This window comes from Propithecus coquereli, unplaced genomic scaffold, assembly GCF_000956105.1.
Source record: "Propithecus coquereli isolate 6110/MARCELLA unplaced genomic scaffold, Pcoq_1.0 Scaffold26, whole genome shotgun sequence".
Taxonomy (NCBI): domain Eukaryota; kingdom Metazoa; phylum Chordata; class Mammalia; order Primates; family Indriidae; genus Propithecus; species Propithecus coquereli.
Window position 1 is genome coordinate 5,118,157 of NW_012148174.1, and position 14,865 is coordinate 5,133,021.

The window sequence follows — 14,865 nt, forward strand, 5'->3', positions numbered from 1 at the left end:
CAGTGAGACTCTGTCTCAAAAAAAAAAAAAAAAGAAAAAAAAGAAAAAGAAAAAATATAGTGGCTGTTTTTTAATTTAAAAACATTCAGTGATTAGCTTTCTGTACAAAGGTACCATGCTCTAGCACCAAGAGAGAGAAATATATAAGAGGCTCTATTCAGATGGAGTTCACATTCCGAGAGAGAGGGAGGAGGAGGGAGAATCAGTTGGTGGCTTGGTTGGGTTAGCACATGTTGGGTGGATTGGAGGAAGCCTTTAGAGTGGGTGACATTCGAATGACTCCAGAGATTGGCTGTAAGCTGAAAATTAGGGATGGGGGTGTGGTTGACAGGCAGTGGAAATTCGTGATCTGGAATGAAAGCAGCATCAAAGTCTAGGATATCGCCGAGGAGCAGGGAGAGGTCTGGGGTGACTGGAATATAGGGGGTTTGTCAGAGAGTCATACTCCCTAGGTAAGCTGGTCCTGGAAGAATTGGTTCTCTTTAAAGAGGGTCTATGCTGGGATTAGAGCAAGGGGCTGCCTTACAAGGTATGTTTGGGGAACAGACATGACTGCTATCAAGTAGAATGCGTGTGGCAGGCCTGCGGGGGTGCGGGGGCAGCCTGGTGATTTCTAGAGACTAGGTCTGTACTAGATTATGGGGGAATTTTAACGCCAAAGCAAAGATTTAGAGTTTGTTCCACAGCAGTCGAAGAGCCGTCAAATGCTTGTTATTTTAAAATACGGATGATGACGTGAGAACCAGGGCTTCGGATCGGGTTTCTTTTCATGAGAAGGCCGAATCAGAGGGACAAGACGTGGGGGAGGCAGGGAGACCAGTAGGCTCTTGTCAGAGGAAGTAAGAGGAGACGTCACAAGAGAGCAGAGGCCAGGAAAGAGGGTGGGGGAGGGTGGCCGTCATCAGGGCTAGCATTTCTAAAGTTACGTACAGTCTAGCTAGACCGTTAAATGTTTTCCCATTGTTCGAAGGGCATTGGGCGAAAAGATTCAGTAGATTTCCTAGAAGCATGTCTATGAAGACAAAAGTGTCTTTATAGTTCTTATTTTCATTATTTACTGTATGTCGTCCATGAGGCTTGGGGATGGCCTGTGTCGCTGACAGGCAAGAAGCCCGCTTTTGCTTTATGCACCGGCTACAACTGCGCTTCCTTCAGTCTCCACCTGTGATTTCTCTCCCAGCGAATGCACGTTAACCCCTTTGGCGCCAGTGCTGATGGTTGAGGATATGTCTTCATGGGGATTAAGTGGGCCAGTCAGATTATAAAATGCTCTCAGCAGGTAGAGCTGACATCTGTAATTGGCTTTTCGCATCCTTGACATTTGAAATGAGAAATAAAAATCATCTTTTTTGGGTTTACATGCCAAGGCACTCCCAGCAGAGTAGGCTGAGAATAAAGTAAATGCTGTTTTGGGTACCTGGTAATCTTTTAATTATGAAATAAGCCTTTTGATTTTAATCTTCCAAAATGCACGCTACTGATCCAGGAAAACAGCCCTTTGAAAGTTCACATCCTGCTGACTCTTTCAGATGAAAAGCCTCTACCTCTACCCCATATTTTGCAAGCCGAAAGTAAAAATATCATTAATCTTGTCTCAGTTCCACCGCTGCCTATAAAAATCTGTTCGGCTTGGAGTCAGTCCTGAGCCGTGGTGGAGAAGGCAGCCCAGAGCGAATGCTCGTGTTTCCAGAGCCAGGACCCGCGGTGACTGGAGGGTCGCAGCTGATTGACGAGGCCTGAGTCTAGGAGTAGTGGGTTCAGGGACCTAAGCCGTCGTTAAACCGCAGCCCTTGTCATCGCTTCTTCCTAGACCTGTCCTCGCCTCCCTTCACACATGTACGTATGCACAGCGAAGCTTGGATACATACTGATAAATTTTACTGTTTTGGTTCTTTTGCGGCATCTGAAACAGTTTGTACAATGATGACAGAAACCTGCTTCGAATTAGAGAGAAGGAAAGACGAAACCAGGAAGCTCACCAAGAAAAAGAGGCATTTCCTGAAAAGATCCCCCTCTTTGGAGAGCCCTACAAGGTATTTACTGTATACTAGAAGGTGAACATCTGATTTATCGCCATACTGAACTCTGATGAAACGATTCGGTGTAATTGAGTTGGAACAAGGATCACAGCTGTGAAAATAGGATAACTGATTTTAGAAATTGCTTTTGAAAACAAAATATGAAAATTCTTTGAACGTTGTTAGAATTGCCAAAGTTTGTGGTTTTCTTTTGTAATGTTAGTCTCCTATGATTAGTAATATGTCTCCATGACAGGCTTTTCAACAGAGGAATTGAGTTAAAACTGCACATTAAATTCTATGTTACACATTAAATTGAGAATTTTTTTCCCTTGATGTGTTATGTAACATAGTTTATTAAATGATAATTTTCCTTAAATTTTTTTTAAAAAAAATATTATTCTCTAACTCTGCTGTCTTTTTTTCCAGACAGCAAAAGGTGATGAGCTGTCTAGTCGAATACAGAATATGTTGGGAAACTATGAAGAAGTAAAAGAGTTCCTTAGTACCAAGCCCCACACTCACCACTTGGACACTTCTGAAAATAGGTTGGGAAAGCCGAAATATCCTTTGATTCCCGACAAGGGGAGCAGCATTCCACCCACCGCCTTCCACACTAGTGTCCTCCACCCGTCCATTCACACTCCTGCCTCTGGACCACTTCCTGTTGGCAACATTAGCCACAATCCAAAGATGGCGCAGCCACGAATGGAACCAATGCCAAGTCTCCATGCCAAAAACTATGGCCCACCGGACAGCCAGCACCTGACTCAGGATCGCCTTGGTCAGGAGGCGTACGGCTCTAATCATCACAAAAAGGGTGACCGCAGAGCTGACGGAGATCACTGTGCTTCCGTGACAGGCTTGGCTCCGGAAAGGGGACTTTCTCCCTTGATCTCCTCTTTGCCTTCCCCAATACCCCCTTTGTCACCTGTACATTCCAACCAGCAAACTCTTACCAGAACGCAGGGGAGCAGCAAGGTTCACAGCGGCAACAATAACAGCAAAGGCTACTGCCCGGCCAAATCTCCCAAGGACCTAGCAGTGAAGGTCCATGATAAAGAGGGCCCTGAGGACAGTTTGGTGGCAGTTGCCAGCCTTGGGGTCGCCCCTCCCCAGCCGCCTTCCCAGACGTTTCCACCGCCCTCCCTCCCCTCAAAAAGCGTTGCAATGCAGCAGAAGCCCACGGCTTATGTCCGGCCCATGGACGGTCAAGATCAGGCCCCTAGCGAGTCTCCTGAGCTGAAGCCACTGCCGGAGGACTACCGACAGCAGAGCTTCGAGAAAGCAGACTTGAAAGTGCCTGCCAAAGCCAAGCTCACCAAGCTGAAGATGCCCACTCAGTCAGTCGAGGTGAGTGGAATTTCTTATCTTGGCCAACTCCGACTTGAAGACAGGTCTGAGAGGGAAGTGCCTGGAGGAGGAGGATGGTAGATCCTGGCTTTTGGGGTAGAGGCACTCTTTTTTGATTTTAAGATCCCATGAAAAACTCAAGATCCCACAGCCAAAGGGAAAGATAGATACACCTGTAGAACCTACAACTCAGTCAAGGTAGAGAATATGTTTATTACCGGAAAGTTTCAGAAAGGTTTCGAGCTGTCTTTGTCTCAGGGGATACTGGCTTAATAATGGGAAGGAAAAACCACTTTTGATTAACACTTCCTTGGCCCTAGTTAGTTTGTCCTGAGAGTTAAACCATAAAAAAGTAAAAACAACGGGATAGAATGTTGAAGGCAAAGTCTTTTATTCTTTTTTTTTTTATTATTTTTAAGATTTGTTCCCTATAAATTGTAAGAAACTTTGAAACTAAAGTTCTGTTCTAATTTTTTGTTTACCACCTAACAAAGAAGAGTGGGTGTATCATGACCTCTCATTTGAGAGTGAATCACAACAACTATGGGTTTTAAAAGTAACCCGGATACTATATTTTTTAGGTCAAGAAAATAATTTCTACTCCTTTGACAAATGGCAGCATTATGTTTGAATGAGGAGCATCAGAGCATATATCCTATCACTGAAATTTTAAAATAGTCCGTTTCTCCAAAATTAAGAGGAGTAGTACAAAGTGAAATGTTTGACACAAATTTTAAAACTTATCTGTTAATGGAAATTCTGTGTTTTATTGCATCTATTGTATAAACCTTTTAATTTGCATATCCATTGCTCAAAGATATTTGTGCCTTCCAGATACCAGTGTTACATAATGCCAGAAGGTAAAATTCCTTAGGATTAAAAAACAAAACCAGAAAGATTTTCATCATCCTTACCTGAAAAGATAACCCTTATCTTCAAGGAGGAAAATCTGTTTGTTTCTAGTGTCAGCTTTTTGGTTTAGAAAAGGAGGTTGGGGTTTTGTCCTCAGTTAGCTCTTGAGCTGTGAGAGCCTCCAGATGTCTCCAGAATACGACTTGTTTGGGGGCTGAGGGAAAATGAGAAGGGGGGAGGGAGTAAAGCAAATGGCAGAAATGATCAAGACGGCAGAACTGTACCTTTGACCCTCATTTATGAAGATTCAGTGCAGTGTGCCTTTTTTTTTTTTTTTTTTAAACATTCTGTGCAGTGGTGGAGGTGGGGATAGGGAGCTTCGTGATGGCAGAGTAGAGTGAGGTCCTCCCTCCTCCACACGGTCAGCCAGCCTGCCTTCTAATTCAGACAACAACTTAATGAGGGTTTCTTTGCTTTATTAAATAGGGCTAAATGTATGTTCTTAGTTTGCAGAGGAAGAACAATTTAATATCCTTTCCAGAAAAACTAAAAAAAATGCTTTCAAACAACTTTAAGACAAATTAGCAAGCATATTTGCATTGTCTACCAAACACCCAACCGTGTGGCTAAGTACAAGGAAGTATCGGCGCCTGCCCCAGGAGAGATTACAGTCGATGCCATGAAACAAGTGGGAAACAATTGGACACAAACTGTCTGGTACTGGGTGCTTAGGGTTTCAAATGTGGCCATCAGACAGTGAACCCAAGTCAGTGCAGCCAGTGGGTTGCTTTCCCAGTGGATTGTCTGGGGAGAGGATCCTGGTTAACTTACCGCTGGGGGTGGGTGGGGGAGGGGAAAGAATATAAGCTGAGTTAGGATTTCTCCAAGGTCTTAAAGCCCCTCATATTTAATATACATTTCATACATAGGACTATGTTCGATGGCCTTTGTGTATTTTCTGAGGAACAAAATCCTCCAGAAATTCAGTGATTGGAGAACGGGGCTTTCTTGGCACAAATGCGTCTGCCGTCAACAGTCGAGTAGATGTAAACCTTTCATCTGCCGCCTCTGTTTGCAGTCAGCGTTCCTTTCAACAGGAGGGCTTCCTCTGGTCTCTGCCAGAATCCTCGTGCCAGTGGCAGCTGCCTGGGAGCCCGTGGCACTGTTGGTGGGTGGGAGGGGGGACATGAGGGGTCAGGAGATGGGGGTTCTGGGTGGCCCGTGTGTGGGGGAATTGGGAGCCAGGAGTCTGGAATGAAGGGGGCGTCTGTCTGGGAAGCCAGGGATATTGGTGTTTCTGGCTAAGTTTTGGATTTGATTTAGCTCCTCTAATGAATTTCTCACATTTCACAGATTTAGCATTAATTTTTCTGTTCACACACCCAATAAAATGGATATTTTTTGAAAGATTTTTAAAATATAGGTTGAATTTAAAGTCTCAACTTTTAATATTCTGGTGAACCAACGAACGTCTGGAGACGGGGGACCAAAAAAGCAGGGCATCACCCCAGAGCAGGGGAACTTTGACTATAGACCGGAATATTAGCGATAGCTGGAGTTCTTTTTGCAGTTGGGGTGGAAGGCTGGAGAAGGAGGGGCGGGCGGGGAAGCCGGCTGTTGGTAGAGCTGAGGAAAGGGGGCTGGAGGTAGCCGAGGGGTTTGCCTTCATTTGCTTTTATTGATCCCAAGGCAAGTCTCCTTCCTGGCACTCCTGGTGTAAGGATGGTTGAGTTTTGCGGTTTATTTCATTGCCCCACCTCCCCACTGTTTTTCTGAAATAGAATTTTTTAAAATGAGCCCAAACAGGAAAGTCACCTTTGGGGAGGGGGGTTTCCTTCCAAGTGTGGATTCCTTATTGCTACTCTCATGGGAGATATTCGATTTTATATTTTAGTTGGTACCCTAAAGAATGATATCCTTTTCTGGGAGAAGTCATTCTCGCAGTTAAAACTTTTTTTCCCCCTAAGATCCTAAAGGAAAAAATTATCGAAAGGTCAATATTCTGACTAAATGGAGGCCCGGACCACAAAAATCTGTGCTCGGTTTTCTCGGGGAGCGTCGGTTGTGGTTTCGTGTCAGCTGGAAGACGCGTAGCCGTGTGAGATGGCCAGTCCGAGGGCAGGGCCAGAACCCCAGGGGCCCACGTGGATACCTTCCAGCTGGAGAGTTGTCGCATCAGAGATGACCTGTCCAGTCGGAAGGTTGAGATTTCTGTATATCCCTCTTTTCTGTCTGGAGATAACAAATGAGAGAGAGAAGCCATGGCATTTCCGTGTGAGTGTTCATGAACGTGGACCGTGAGGCTGGGCTTGGGGCGGGGTGCGAAGTGGTGGGGTGCCTAGATACCGGTTTTAGATACAGGATTTATTTTATAGAAGGGCCTTTTATTGAAAAGGAGAAATGGAATAAGCAGAGATGGGTATACCAAATTGTATACCGAATTTAGAATATTAGAATTTTAAAGCTGAACACACAGCCCTTTCATTTTGCAAATAAGGTCTTAAAGGGTGAAGTCACTTCACTTTGCTAAAAGTTGTAGTTAGTATCAGATGCAGAGCTAGAACTGACAGTTCTTTGGTCTGTCTGCTTTGACTTGTGTGGTGGCAAGTGATGGTGTGAGATGTATTTTTGACCGGAAGAGCTGAGCTTTGCCACCCAGACTGAACCTACAGCAGAGCCTTGTGGAACATAGTTGGTTTCATTTCCTGCGTGTGCTTCTCAACTCCAAAGTTTCTTTCATTCTTCCTCCTTTATTTTCTTCCTTATCCATTCAAAAATTGGTATTAAATCCCTACTGTGTGCCAGGCACTGTGTTAGCCCAGAGGAGGCTGCTTTGAAAAGGGTGGTCAGGAAAGGGCCTTTGTGGAGGTGACGTTCACAGACACAGGGAGGATGAACGTGCGTCAGCCACGCAGAGCTCGAGGAGACGCTTCATTTCAGGCAGAGGAAACAAAGACGTGCGAAGGCCCGAGCTGGGAAAGGAATGGCCTGTTAAGAACAGAACTGTGGGCACGGTGGCTGAAGCACTGAGTGGAGGGGAGGATGTGAGATGAGATCTGAGGCCCTGGCAGGAGCGAGACCAGGCAAGGCCTTGGAGGCTGTGGGAAGGCATCTGGGTGCTATTTAAGTGTGAATGGGAACGTTTGAGCTGGGGAGTGACATGTCTACTCTCTCTTTGGAAAGCAGCCCCGCTGGCTCCTAGATGGAGAATGGATTGGAGGGCGGAGGGGGAAGCAGGGAGCCAGTTAGGAGGTGAGAGATTGTGGTGTCTTGGAGAAGCCATGGACATGGTGAGAAGTGGCCAAATTCTGGGTATATTTGGTAGGGAACTGAGGGGGCTTTGTGATTGGAGATGGGAGTGGCCTGAAACGAGGGAAAGCGAGGCATCAAAGAAGGCTGGTAGGTTTTTTTTTTTTTTTTTTTTTTAGACAGAGTCTCACTGTGTTGCCCGGGCTAGAGTGCCGTGGCGTCAGCCTAGCTCACAGCAACCTCAAACTCCTGGGCTCAAGCGATCCTCCTGCCTCAGCCTCCCGAGTAGCTGGGACTACAGGCACGCGCCACCATGCCCGGCTAATTTTTTCTATATATTTTTAGTTGTCCAATTAATTTCTTTCTAATTTTAGTAGAGATGGGATCTCGTCTTGCTCAGGCTGGTCTCGAACTCCTGAGCTCAAACGATCCGCCCGCCTCGGCCTCCCAGAGTGCTAGGATCACAGGCGTGAGCCACTGCGCCCGGCCCCGGTAGGTTTTTTATTTGAAAGGTAAGCATAGTGGAGTGATATGAGCTACTGAGATGGAGACGACCAGGAAAACCAAATTTTGACCGATTTGTGCAAAACAACTGCCCTTTTCCTGTGGTCTCTCGTGACGTCATGCCGGAATGTTTTGTTACCAAATGCTTGCACCTCATTTCCAAGACCCGAGTGTTACCTGCAGCTGTGAATTCACTGTGGGACCACTTTGATTCATGGCAGCCCTTAAGCTGAGCCTTGCATTTTCAATAAACTGCCAGCCTAACCGCTGTGTAGACTAACCCACAGTGGAAAACTGTGATAGTGATTCACTTCGTGTTCACGTGTGCATTCCTTCCTACTTCCATATTTAGCTGTCCTGTTATCTGAAACCTCAAGGAGAAGGACTTCCCTGTTATAAAATGGTCTAAACCGGAGGTTTACTGCTGTGTGTACAACGGTACATCTCCTGCTGGTGCTCCACTCGCAATGTAGTTAAGTCGCTCACTCACGTATACGTCATCAATTCAGCAACTTTTAACCGAAATATCTTCAGCAGCACCCGTTGTGTTGTGTGTGCCAGGGATGGGGTCACAGCGATGGGCAAAACCAGATGGTTCCTGTCCTCATGGACCGTAACTGTCCAGTTGGAAACTGACATCATTCAAATGATGACTCAGGTCAATGTGTAAGAAGTTAGACAGGTGCTATAGGAGAAACTATAAGCTGTTATAACGAGATCAGTAGGGGGGGATTGTGACTTAGCGCTAAGGAGCTCAGGGGAGCGGTCTCCGAGGAAGCACTGAGTGTGAGGGAGCTCTGGGGGCGAGCGGGGGTGACCGTGGTGCGGGGGGCTGGGGGTCGAGCAGTGTGGGTATTCCAGGCTGCGGGAACAGCGTGTGCCAATGGCTTGTGCCATGGACGACCAGAGACTGTTGCAAAAAGTACTCCTGGGTTGTGAGCCCAGTACCGTAGATGAAAGGGAATTTTCCGTTCATTCTGAAACTTGGCAGCACGTCAGAACCACCTGGGGAAGCCGGTCAGGAGTACAAATTGTTAATCGTCGAATTCCCAGGCCCTCCCCTAGGTGGGCTGGGGAGGCTGTAACTGGGATTCTCCTGAAGTCTATCCTATAGCCTGGAAATGACAGCTGTTCCGGAAGAGCTGAGAGGCCACAGGGCGTGAGAGAGGGCCCCTTCCCAGTGGCTCAGGCAGCCCCGTGTGCGTCTCTGGCTCAAGATCGTGCTGGATCGATGGGGCATTTCGTCCTTAGTGGGACGTCAGGGTAGTTGCAGGGGAGAGACACGGATGGGAGCTCCCAAGACTACCCTCCTCCTCTTCTCCACGGTTCATGTTTTCCGTTCTTCTGTCCCCGACATTTTCAAGCTTGTGGGGGAAGTAGAAGATTCTGATACCATCTTATCTAGCTTCTTCGTTTCTCTTTTCTAAAAATATTTTTATTACAGTAACTTCGCTATAATAGAGCAAATTTAGATTATAGTCCACGAGCTAGATAGAGCTAGTTAGCTTGGGCAGACCTACATGACTTAAATGTTTGTTAGGAAATCAATAGCAAGGCAAGGTTATCTGTGTGCACAATTCCCTGCTGGTGCTGGGCGCCTGGAGCAGACGACTTCCCAGCCACCTACGAGAAAGCACAAGGAGTAAGTCACCTGTGTCTGCTTAGAGGCTGGCCAAATTGTAGACTTGAAAATATCTAAATATAGAAGTTTAAGAACAGAGCTGGCTGCAGCATGTGCCTGTAGTTTCAGCTACTCTGGGGGCTGAGGCAGGAGTTTGAGATCAGCCTGAGCAGCATAGTGAGACCCTGTCTCTGGGGGGAAAACTTTTTTTTTTTAAAATAGTAGCAAGTGACTGATACGTCTTTTAGAGCAGAAACTGCAAACAGGCAGCCTGAGGGCTACTAGATTGGGCCTGCAGACTGTTTTGTTTTGTCTGTATACTGTGTTTTGGCTTTCCTTTTTTTCTCCCCTTCCTTTGAGCTAGTATTTACAAACTGGAGAATTCAGGTGAAAATCAGATTATCAGTATCATCCAGAAACAGAGCTAAGTAGAGGTAGAGGGAACCGCCTTTAATTTCTGGAATCTTGTAAGTTTTGAAGAAACACTTTAAACTAGGAAGGAAACATGTTAAGTAATACAGACAAAATAATTTTGAAAAGCTCTGAAATTGCTAGACATGAGCTAGTACAAAGAAGAGTAGCATTAGTAGACCAAGAGGAAAGCAGGAAATTAAAACTGAAGAACTTTTTGGGTGATATTAATTGGAATTGTTTTCTTTTTACTTTCTATTTCTTCTTGAAAATGCCAGAAGTACATTTGGTACCAGGAGAAGAAATTCCTGTTCCTCCTCGTTGTTTTCACACTTGAGATGTTTGTGGATGGTTATTGGATCTCCCCACGGGTCTCTCAAGTTGTGACTCTGCCAAGATGCAGACATTCAGCTCTTTTCCATCTTCGAGACTGTGTGCTCTTCTAGCCACACAAGTCATCTTAGCTCCTCTCTAGATTAGTTGTGTTTTATTTTGAGCCAACTGATAATCTTCAGGTACAGAAAACCAGATATTCCAAGGGGAGTCCTGTCGATGATTTGAGTTAGCAGTTTTGATCTTGGCTGTTCTGGTGGGGATGACCAATACTCGGGAGATATTTAAATAGAGAGGATCCTGGTTCATGTTATCATAAGCTTATTTTTTTGGTCTTGTGTTTCTTCTCTCCAGTTGCCAAGAACGATTTGAAAAGATGATTTGCCAAGGTTAATTTTGCGTGTTCACATTTTCCAAGAACTCTATAAGCGACTGTTTTTACATGGATTTTGTTCCTTTCTTTAATTGTCAAAATCACTAGATTGACAATTTTCTCCCCACAGAGGTTTGGGGTCCACAGACACCATGAGTTTTTCTCTTGATCTTCATTTTGTTCCCTATTTAAATTCGGCCTACTTTCCTGCATTTTTTCCCCTAACCCCGTGGTAATTTGTCAAGCCCATTCTAATCTCTTTAATCCCTTTGGTTGAAGGATTTTGAGCTTTAATGTTTTAATCTAGGGGCCTCAGTATTTAAGTAATTAGAGGTCCTATTTCTAGCTCTAGCCTTTATATAAATCACCTTAGGTTTTTTTGGTTCCAATTCACAAATAATAGAACGCTGAGATTTCATACTGGACAAGAATTTGGAGCTTTGAATGGAACTGCATGAATTAAGAAACGAAAGCATTCCGTGTTTTTCTTTTTTGAGTCATTTTTACAATCTCAAGCTTTATGGATTCTCCTTTTTCTTAGAGCTCAGTTTTAAAATGCCCCAAAGCCAATATTTGCCTGTTGCATTTGACAAATTTTAAAAATAGAATTCTGTGGTATAATTAGAATTTCTTATGTTACTTGCAACACTTTTCAGGCTTGAGAACATGTGAAGTTGTGAAAAAAAATTCTTTTTCCCATTATCAAATGATCTCAACATTGTTACAAAATGTTAAAAACACTTTCCTATCAGGAAAAATCTAGCCATAGAAGGATTCACATTTTCACATTCTTTTCAGTCAACAAATACTTGAACTGGATAAAAAGGAAGCTAATGGGAGAGAAAGACACATGTATAGTGAATTTATTATGACATAGCACAAAAATGCAAAGTATATTCAGTATGAAGAAGTAATATGGAGCTATTAATAATAGTAGTGCTGGTCCGGTTCCCTTGTTCATTTGACGGTGGAAACTTAAAAAGGCTTTGTGAGTACTGGCTCATTTAATCCTCTCGATGATCTGTGAGGTAGGCGCTATTGTCCTGTTTTACTGAGAGATTTATAGGAGGACAGATTGATTGGCCCGCACTCCTCGAAGCCTTCTCTGGTGGATCTGGAATCCTGACCCAAGTCGTCTGGCTCCAGAGTCCACTCCCTGTATTTCCTTTCAAAAGAGGAGGCTGTGTTTTGGGCTTTTTTTTTTTGAGTCGTCTTTGGAAGCACTTTGGGTATTAGTGAAAGTGTGTTCCGAGCTGACTGGGCAGGGAGAGCAAAGACATAGAGGCGGGACACAGGAGCAGCCCAGTGGGAGTGGCTGGGCCTGTGGGTGAGACACAGGCAGGAAAGAGCCTGCTTGGCAGGATGGGGCCGGGCTTTGGAGTTCTTTGGTTACTTACTGAGTAATTCAGGCAGAAACAAAAATCATTAATGAAAAGAAGAAATTACTTTGTCTTCACAGCAGGCGGTACAACTTGGAGTTACAATTCTGCGAGACTTTGAACAAGGAATTTAACCTCGCTGTGTTACCGGTGTACTCGTCTGTGCGGTGGGTCTGATAGACGGAGGTGACCCGCGTGGAGAGCTCAGAACCAACCTTGCGCATAGTGGGAGTTCAGCAGATAGTGGGTGGGAGTGAGGAGAGCTGCAGTTTGAACGGGGCTCTCAGAAGACAGAGTTTGGACAGAGGGCTGTCAAAATGAGGGGTTCAAGATGTTGGAGAAGCAGGAAGACTGAGCATGCTGTTGTTTATTGAGCATACTTTAGACATACAGGTGGGATCAGATCAAGGGGCCATGAATTCCCAGTTAAGATGATCTAGGTAAATAAAGCCCCAAGATTTAATACCTTAAGAAAGCATTAGAAATAAATAAATGGAAAGCCCAGGGAAAGAAAACATTTGGTTTGCCGAGATGTTAAGCGCCGCCTTCAACGTTTCCCTCCCCCTTCAGTGTCCCCCTCCCCCCTTCATGGTCCCTCCCCACCCCTGCCTGTGCGTGGGAGCTGGGTGAGCTCAGTCCTGGACAGCAGCAGTCCCGCAGCCTGGCGATCTCTGGTGTAAACAGTTTGCTTTGTAAAAACGAATGCCCTGAAATGGTTTACTGTGCCCCCTCCCCCTTTAATTTCCAAGGCACTTGCTTATTTGTTTCTCTCTTGATTGTCACAGCAACTTTGTGAGTTAAGTATGGCACTTGGCACAAACACCATTTTACAAGCCGTGGAACTGAGTCCCTAGGAAGTTTAATGATTTAGGCTGGTAAACGGCAGCCACGGGGGCATGAAACCCGCGCCCCTGGCTGCTAGTTCCAGCGCTGCGTATCACAAAACGTGGTTTCCGTGGAGTAATGATGTCTTGTGTGACGCTTTCATTTGAAGTGCCCAGAGCGCTCTGTTTTTCCGAGATCGGACATCTGTTTTTCTGCGTGGTCTTGCCTTCGTGTTGGTATCTGATGAATCCTGCAGATACTCAAATAAGAGTAATGGGACAGATGATTCAAATTAGAGGATGATTAAAACTCAGTTTTGGTCTTGGTGGCTATACAGCTTGCTCTGAGGCCTTTAACTTTGCTTTCTGCTTTCAGAGAACGAGGCACCAGGTGTGAATTTTCTCAGTTCTTTCCACCTAAAAGTGGCTCCAAAATAAACAACAACAAACCCCACCCCCTACCCCCTGCTGTACCCACTTGTTTACCCTTTTGCCTTCCGATCTCATAGGAGAAGGTGTTTTTCCTCTTGCCCTTCATCTGTATCCCTTTCCCCTTTTGGTTACCTTAAACCTTTCCCCGATCACTCAGCAGCTCTTTTCTGATTGTCTAAAGTTACATTTAGGCCTTTCCAGCTTAGAGCAAAACAAACCCTTCTTTACTCCTGTGCCTTCTGTAATTACCACTTTCTTGTTCCTTCACAGCCGAAGCTCTGGGGACAGAGGGAGGTAAACATTCTGTGCCTGCTTCCTCTCCTCCCACCTGGTCTCCCCCAGCGCTGGTGGACTCTTGACGGGTGAATTGGGGGATACTCCCGCGGCACTGTTGGTGGCCAACGTGACACTGTTGACCACCCTCACCTGAAATGCTGTCCTTTGTTGTCTGGGTTTCTCCTCCCTCTGTGGATGCGCCTCAGTCTCCATGGGGCTCTGCTCTCAGCCGAACAGTCTCCCTCTGCGCCTTTCCCTGGTGACCTCATCTGTGCTTGAGGCTTCAGTTGCTAAAATGCTGACGACCACCAAAGTGATTTTCCAGCCTAACACTCTAAAGTTTTCTGAGCCCCGGGTCCTTTTATCCACCTGCCCGCTGGACTTTTCTAGTCCCTGTTGCTCAGGCATCTCGAATTCAGCTCGTCTAAGTGGATTTCATCGTTCGTCGCCTTCCCTGTACCTCGTCACACGCGGTGTTCTCCTCCCTCCTGGTCCTCCATCTCGGGTCCTCTCTGTTACCTCCTCTACCCGTTTGCAGCTCAGTCCTGGGGATGTTACTTTTTATGAATATTTGTGGCAAGTTCTCCCTTTTCTCTGTCCCTACTGCCCCATCGTTAGTTCAGATTTTTATTGTCATCTTAACTGTTACAACTTCTTTCTAACCTGTCTTCCTCCTGCTTCTTTCCTTCTCTTCAAACTGTCTGCTGCACTGTTCCACGCAAGGGATTCGGTGAAATGAGAATCCGATCAAGTCATTCTTGAGAGCCTTCGGTACCTCTCCATTGCCTTCGGGATAAAAGTCCAAATTATTTCCGTTTGCCCTCTCCGTGGGATTCTCTCTGTCTGTCCAGTCTTACGGTGTGGCCCTCCTGACCTGCCTCGGCCCCCTGCGGCTCCTCAGACCCTTTAGGGGGGACTTTGTCCTCTGTGCTCCTGCTCGGGCCTCAGGTCTCAGCATTTCCCTTCGTCTCGTACTCTGCTGCTTTCTGCAGCTGGTAAACATCGCGAGGGTGGAAATCAGTGGTGTCTCCCGTGCTTGTTCGCCCTTGTGTGTAGCACGTGTGAGGACGGACGGGGCAAAATGCACTGAGTCAGCTTGAGGATTTCTTACCCGATTCACTTTTATCTGGAGTCTGAAAGGTCATTTCTTTTCAGTGATGGGCTGGGGAGGGGGACAGTATGATGTGGGACTGAATTTCCTATTTAGGACACTTGGCTGGGAAACAGGTATGAAGTTCAC

The 14,865-nt window shown here is 45.7% G+C and overlaps 1 protein-coding gene across 5 annotated transcripts in view; it reads left to right on the plus strand.

The window, feature by feature from the left end:
• AFF1 (AF4/FMR2 family, member 1) overlaps positions 1-14,865 on the plus strand; it is a 117,875-nt gene that overhangs the window by 33,069 nt on the left and 69,941 nt on the right. For all 5 annotated transcript variants that reach the window (XM_012647228.1, XM_012647225.1, XM_012647227.1 and 2 more), the window contains exons 2-3: positions 1,913-2,033; positions 2,448-3,371. In XM_012647228.1, the coding sequence (XP_012502682.1) occupies positions 1,913-2,033; positions 2,448-3,371 (1,045 nt within the window). The remainder of the gene's footprint in view (positions 1-1,912; positions 2,034-2,447; positions 3,372-14,865) is intronic.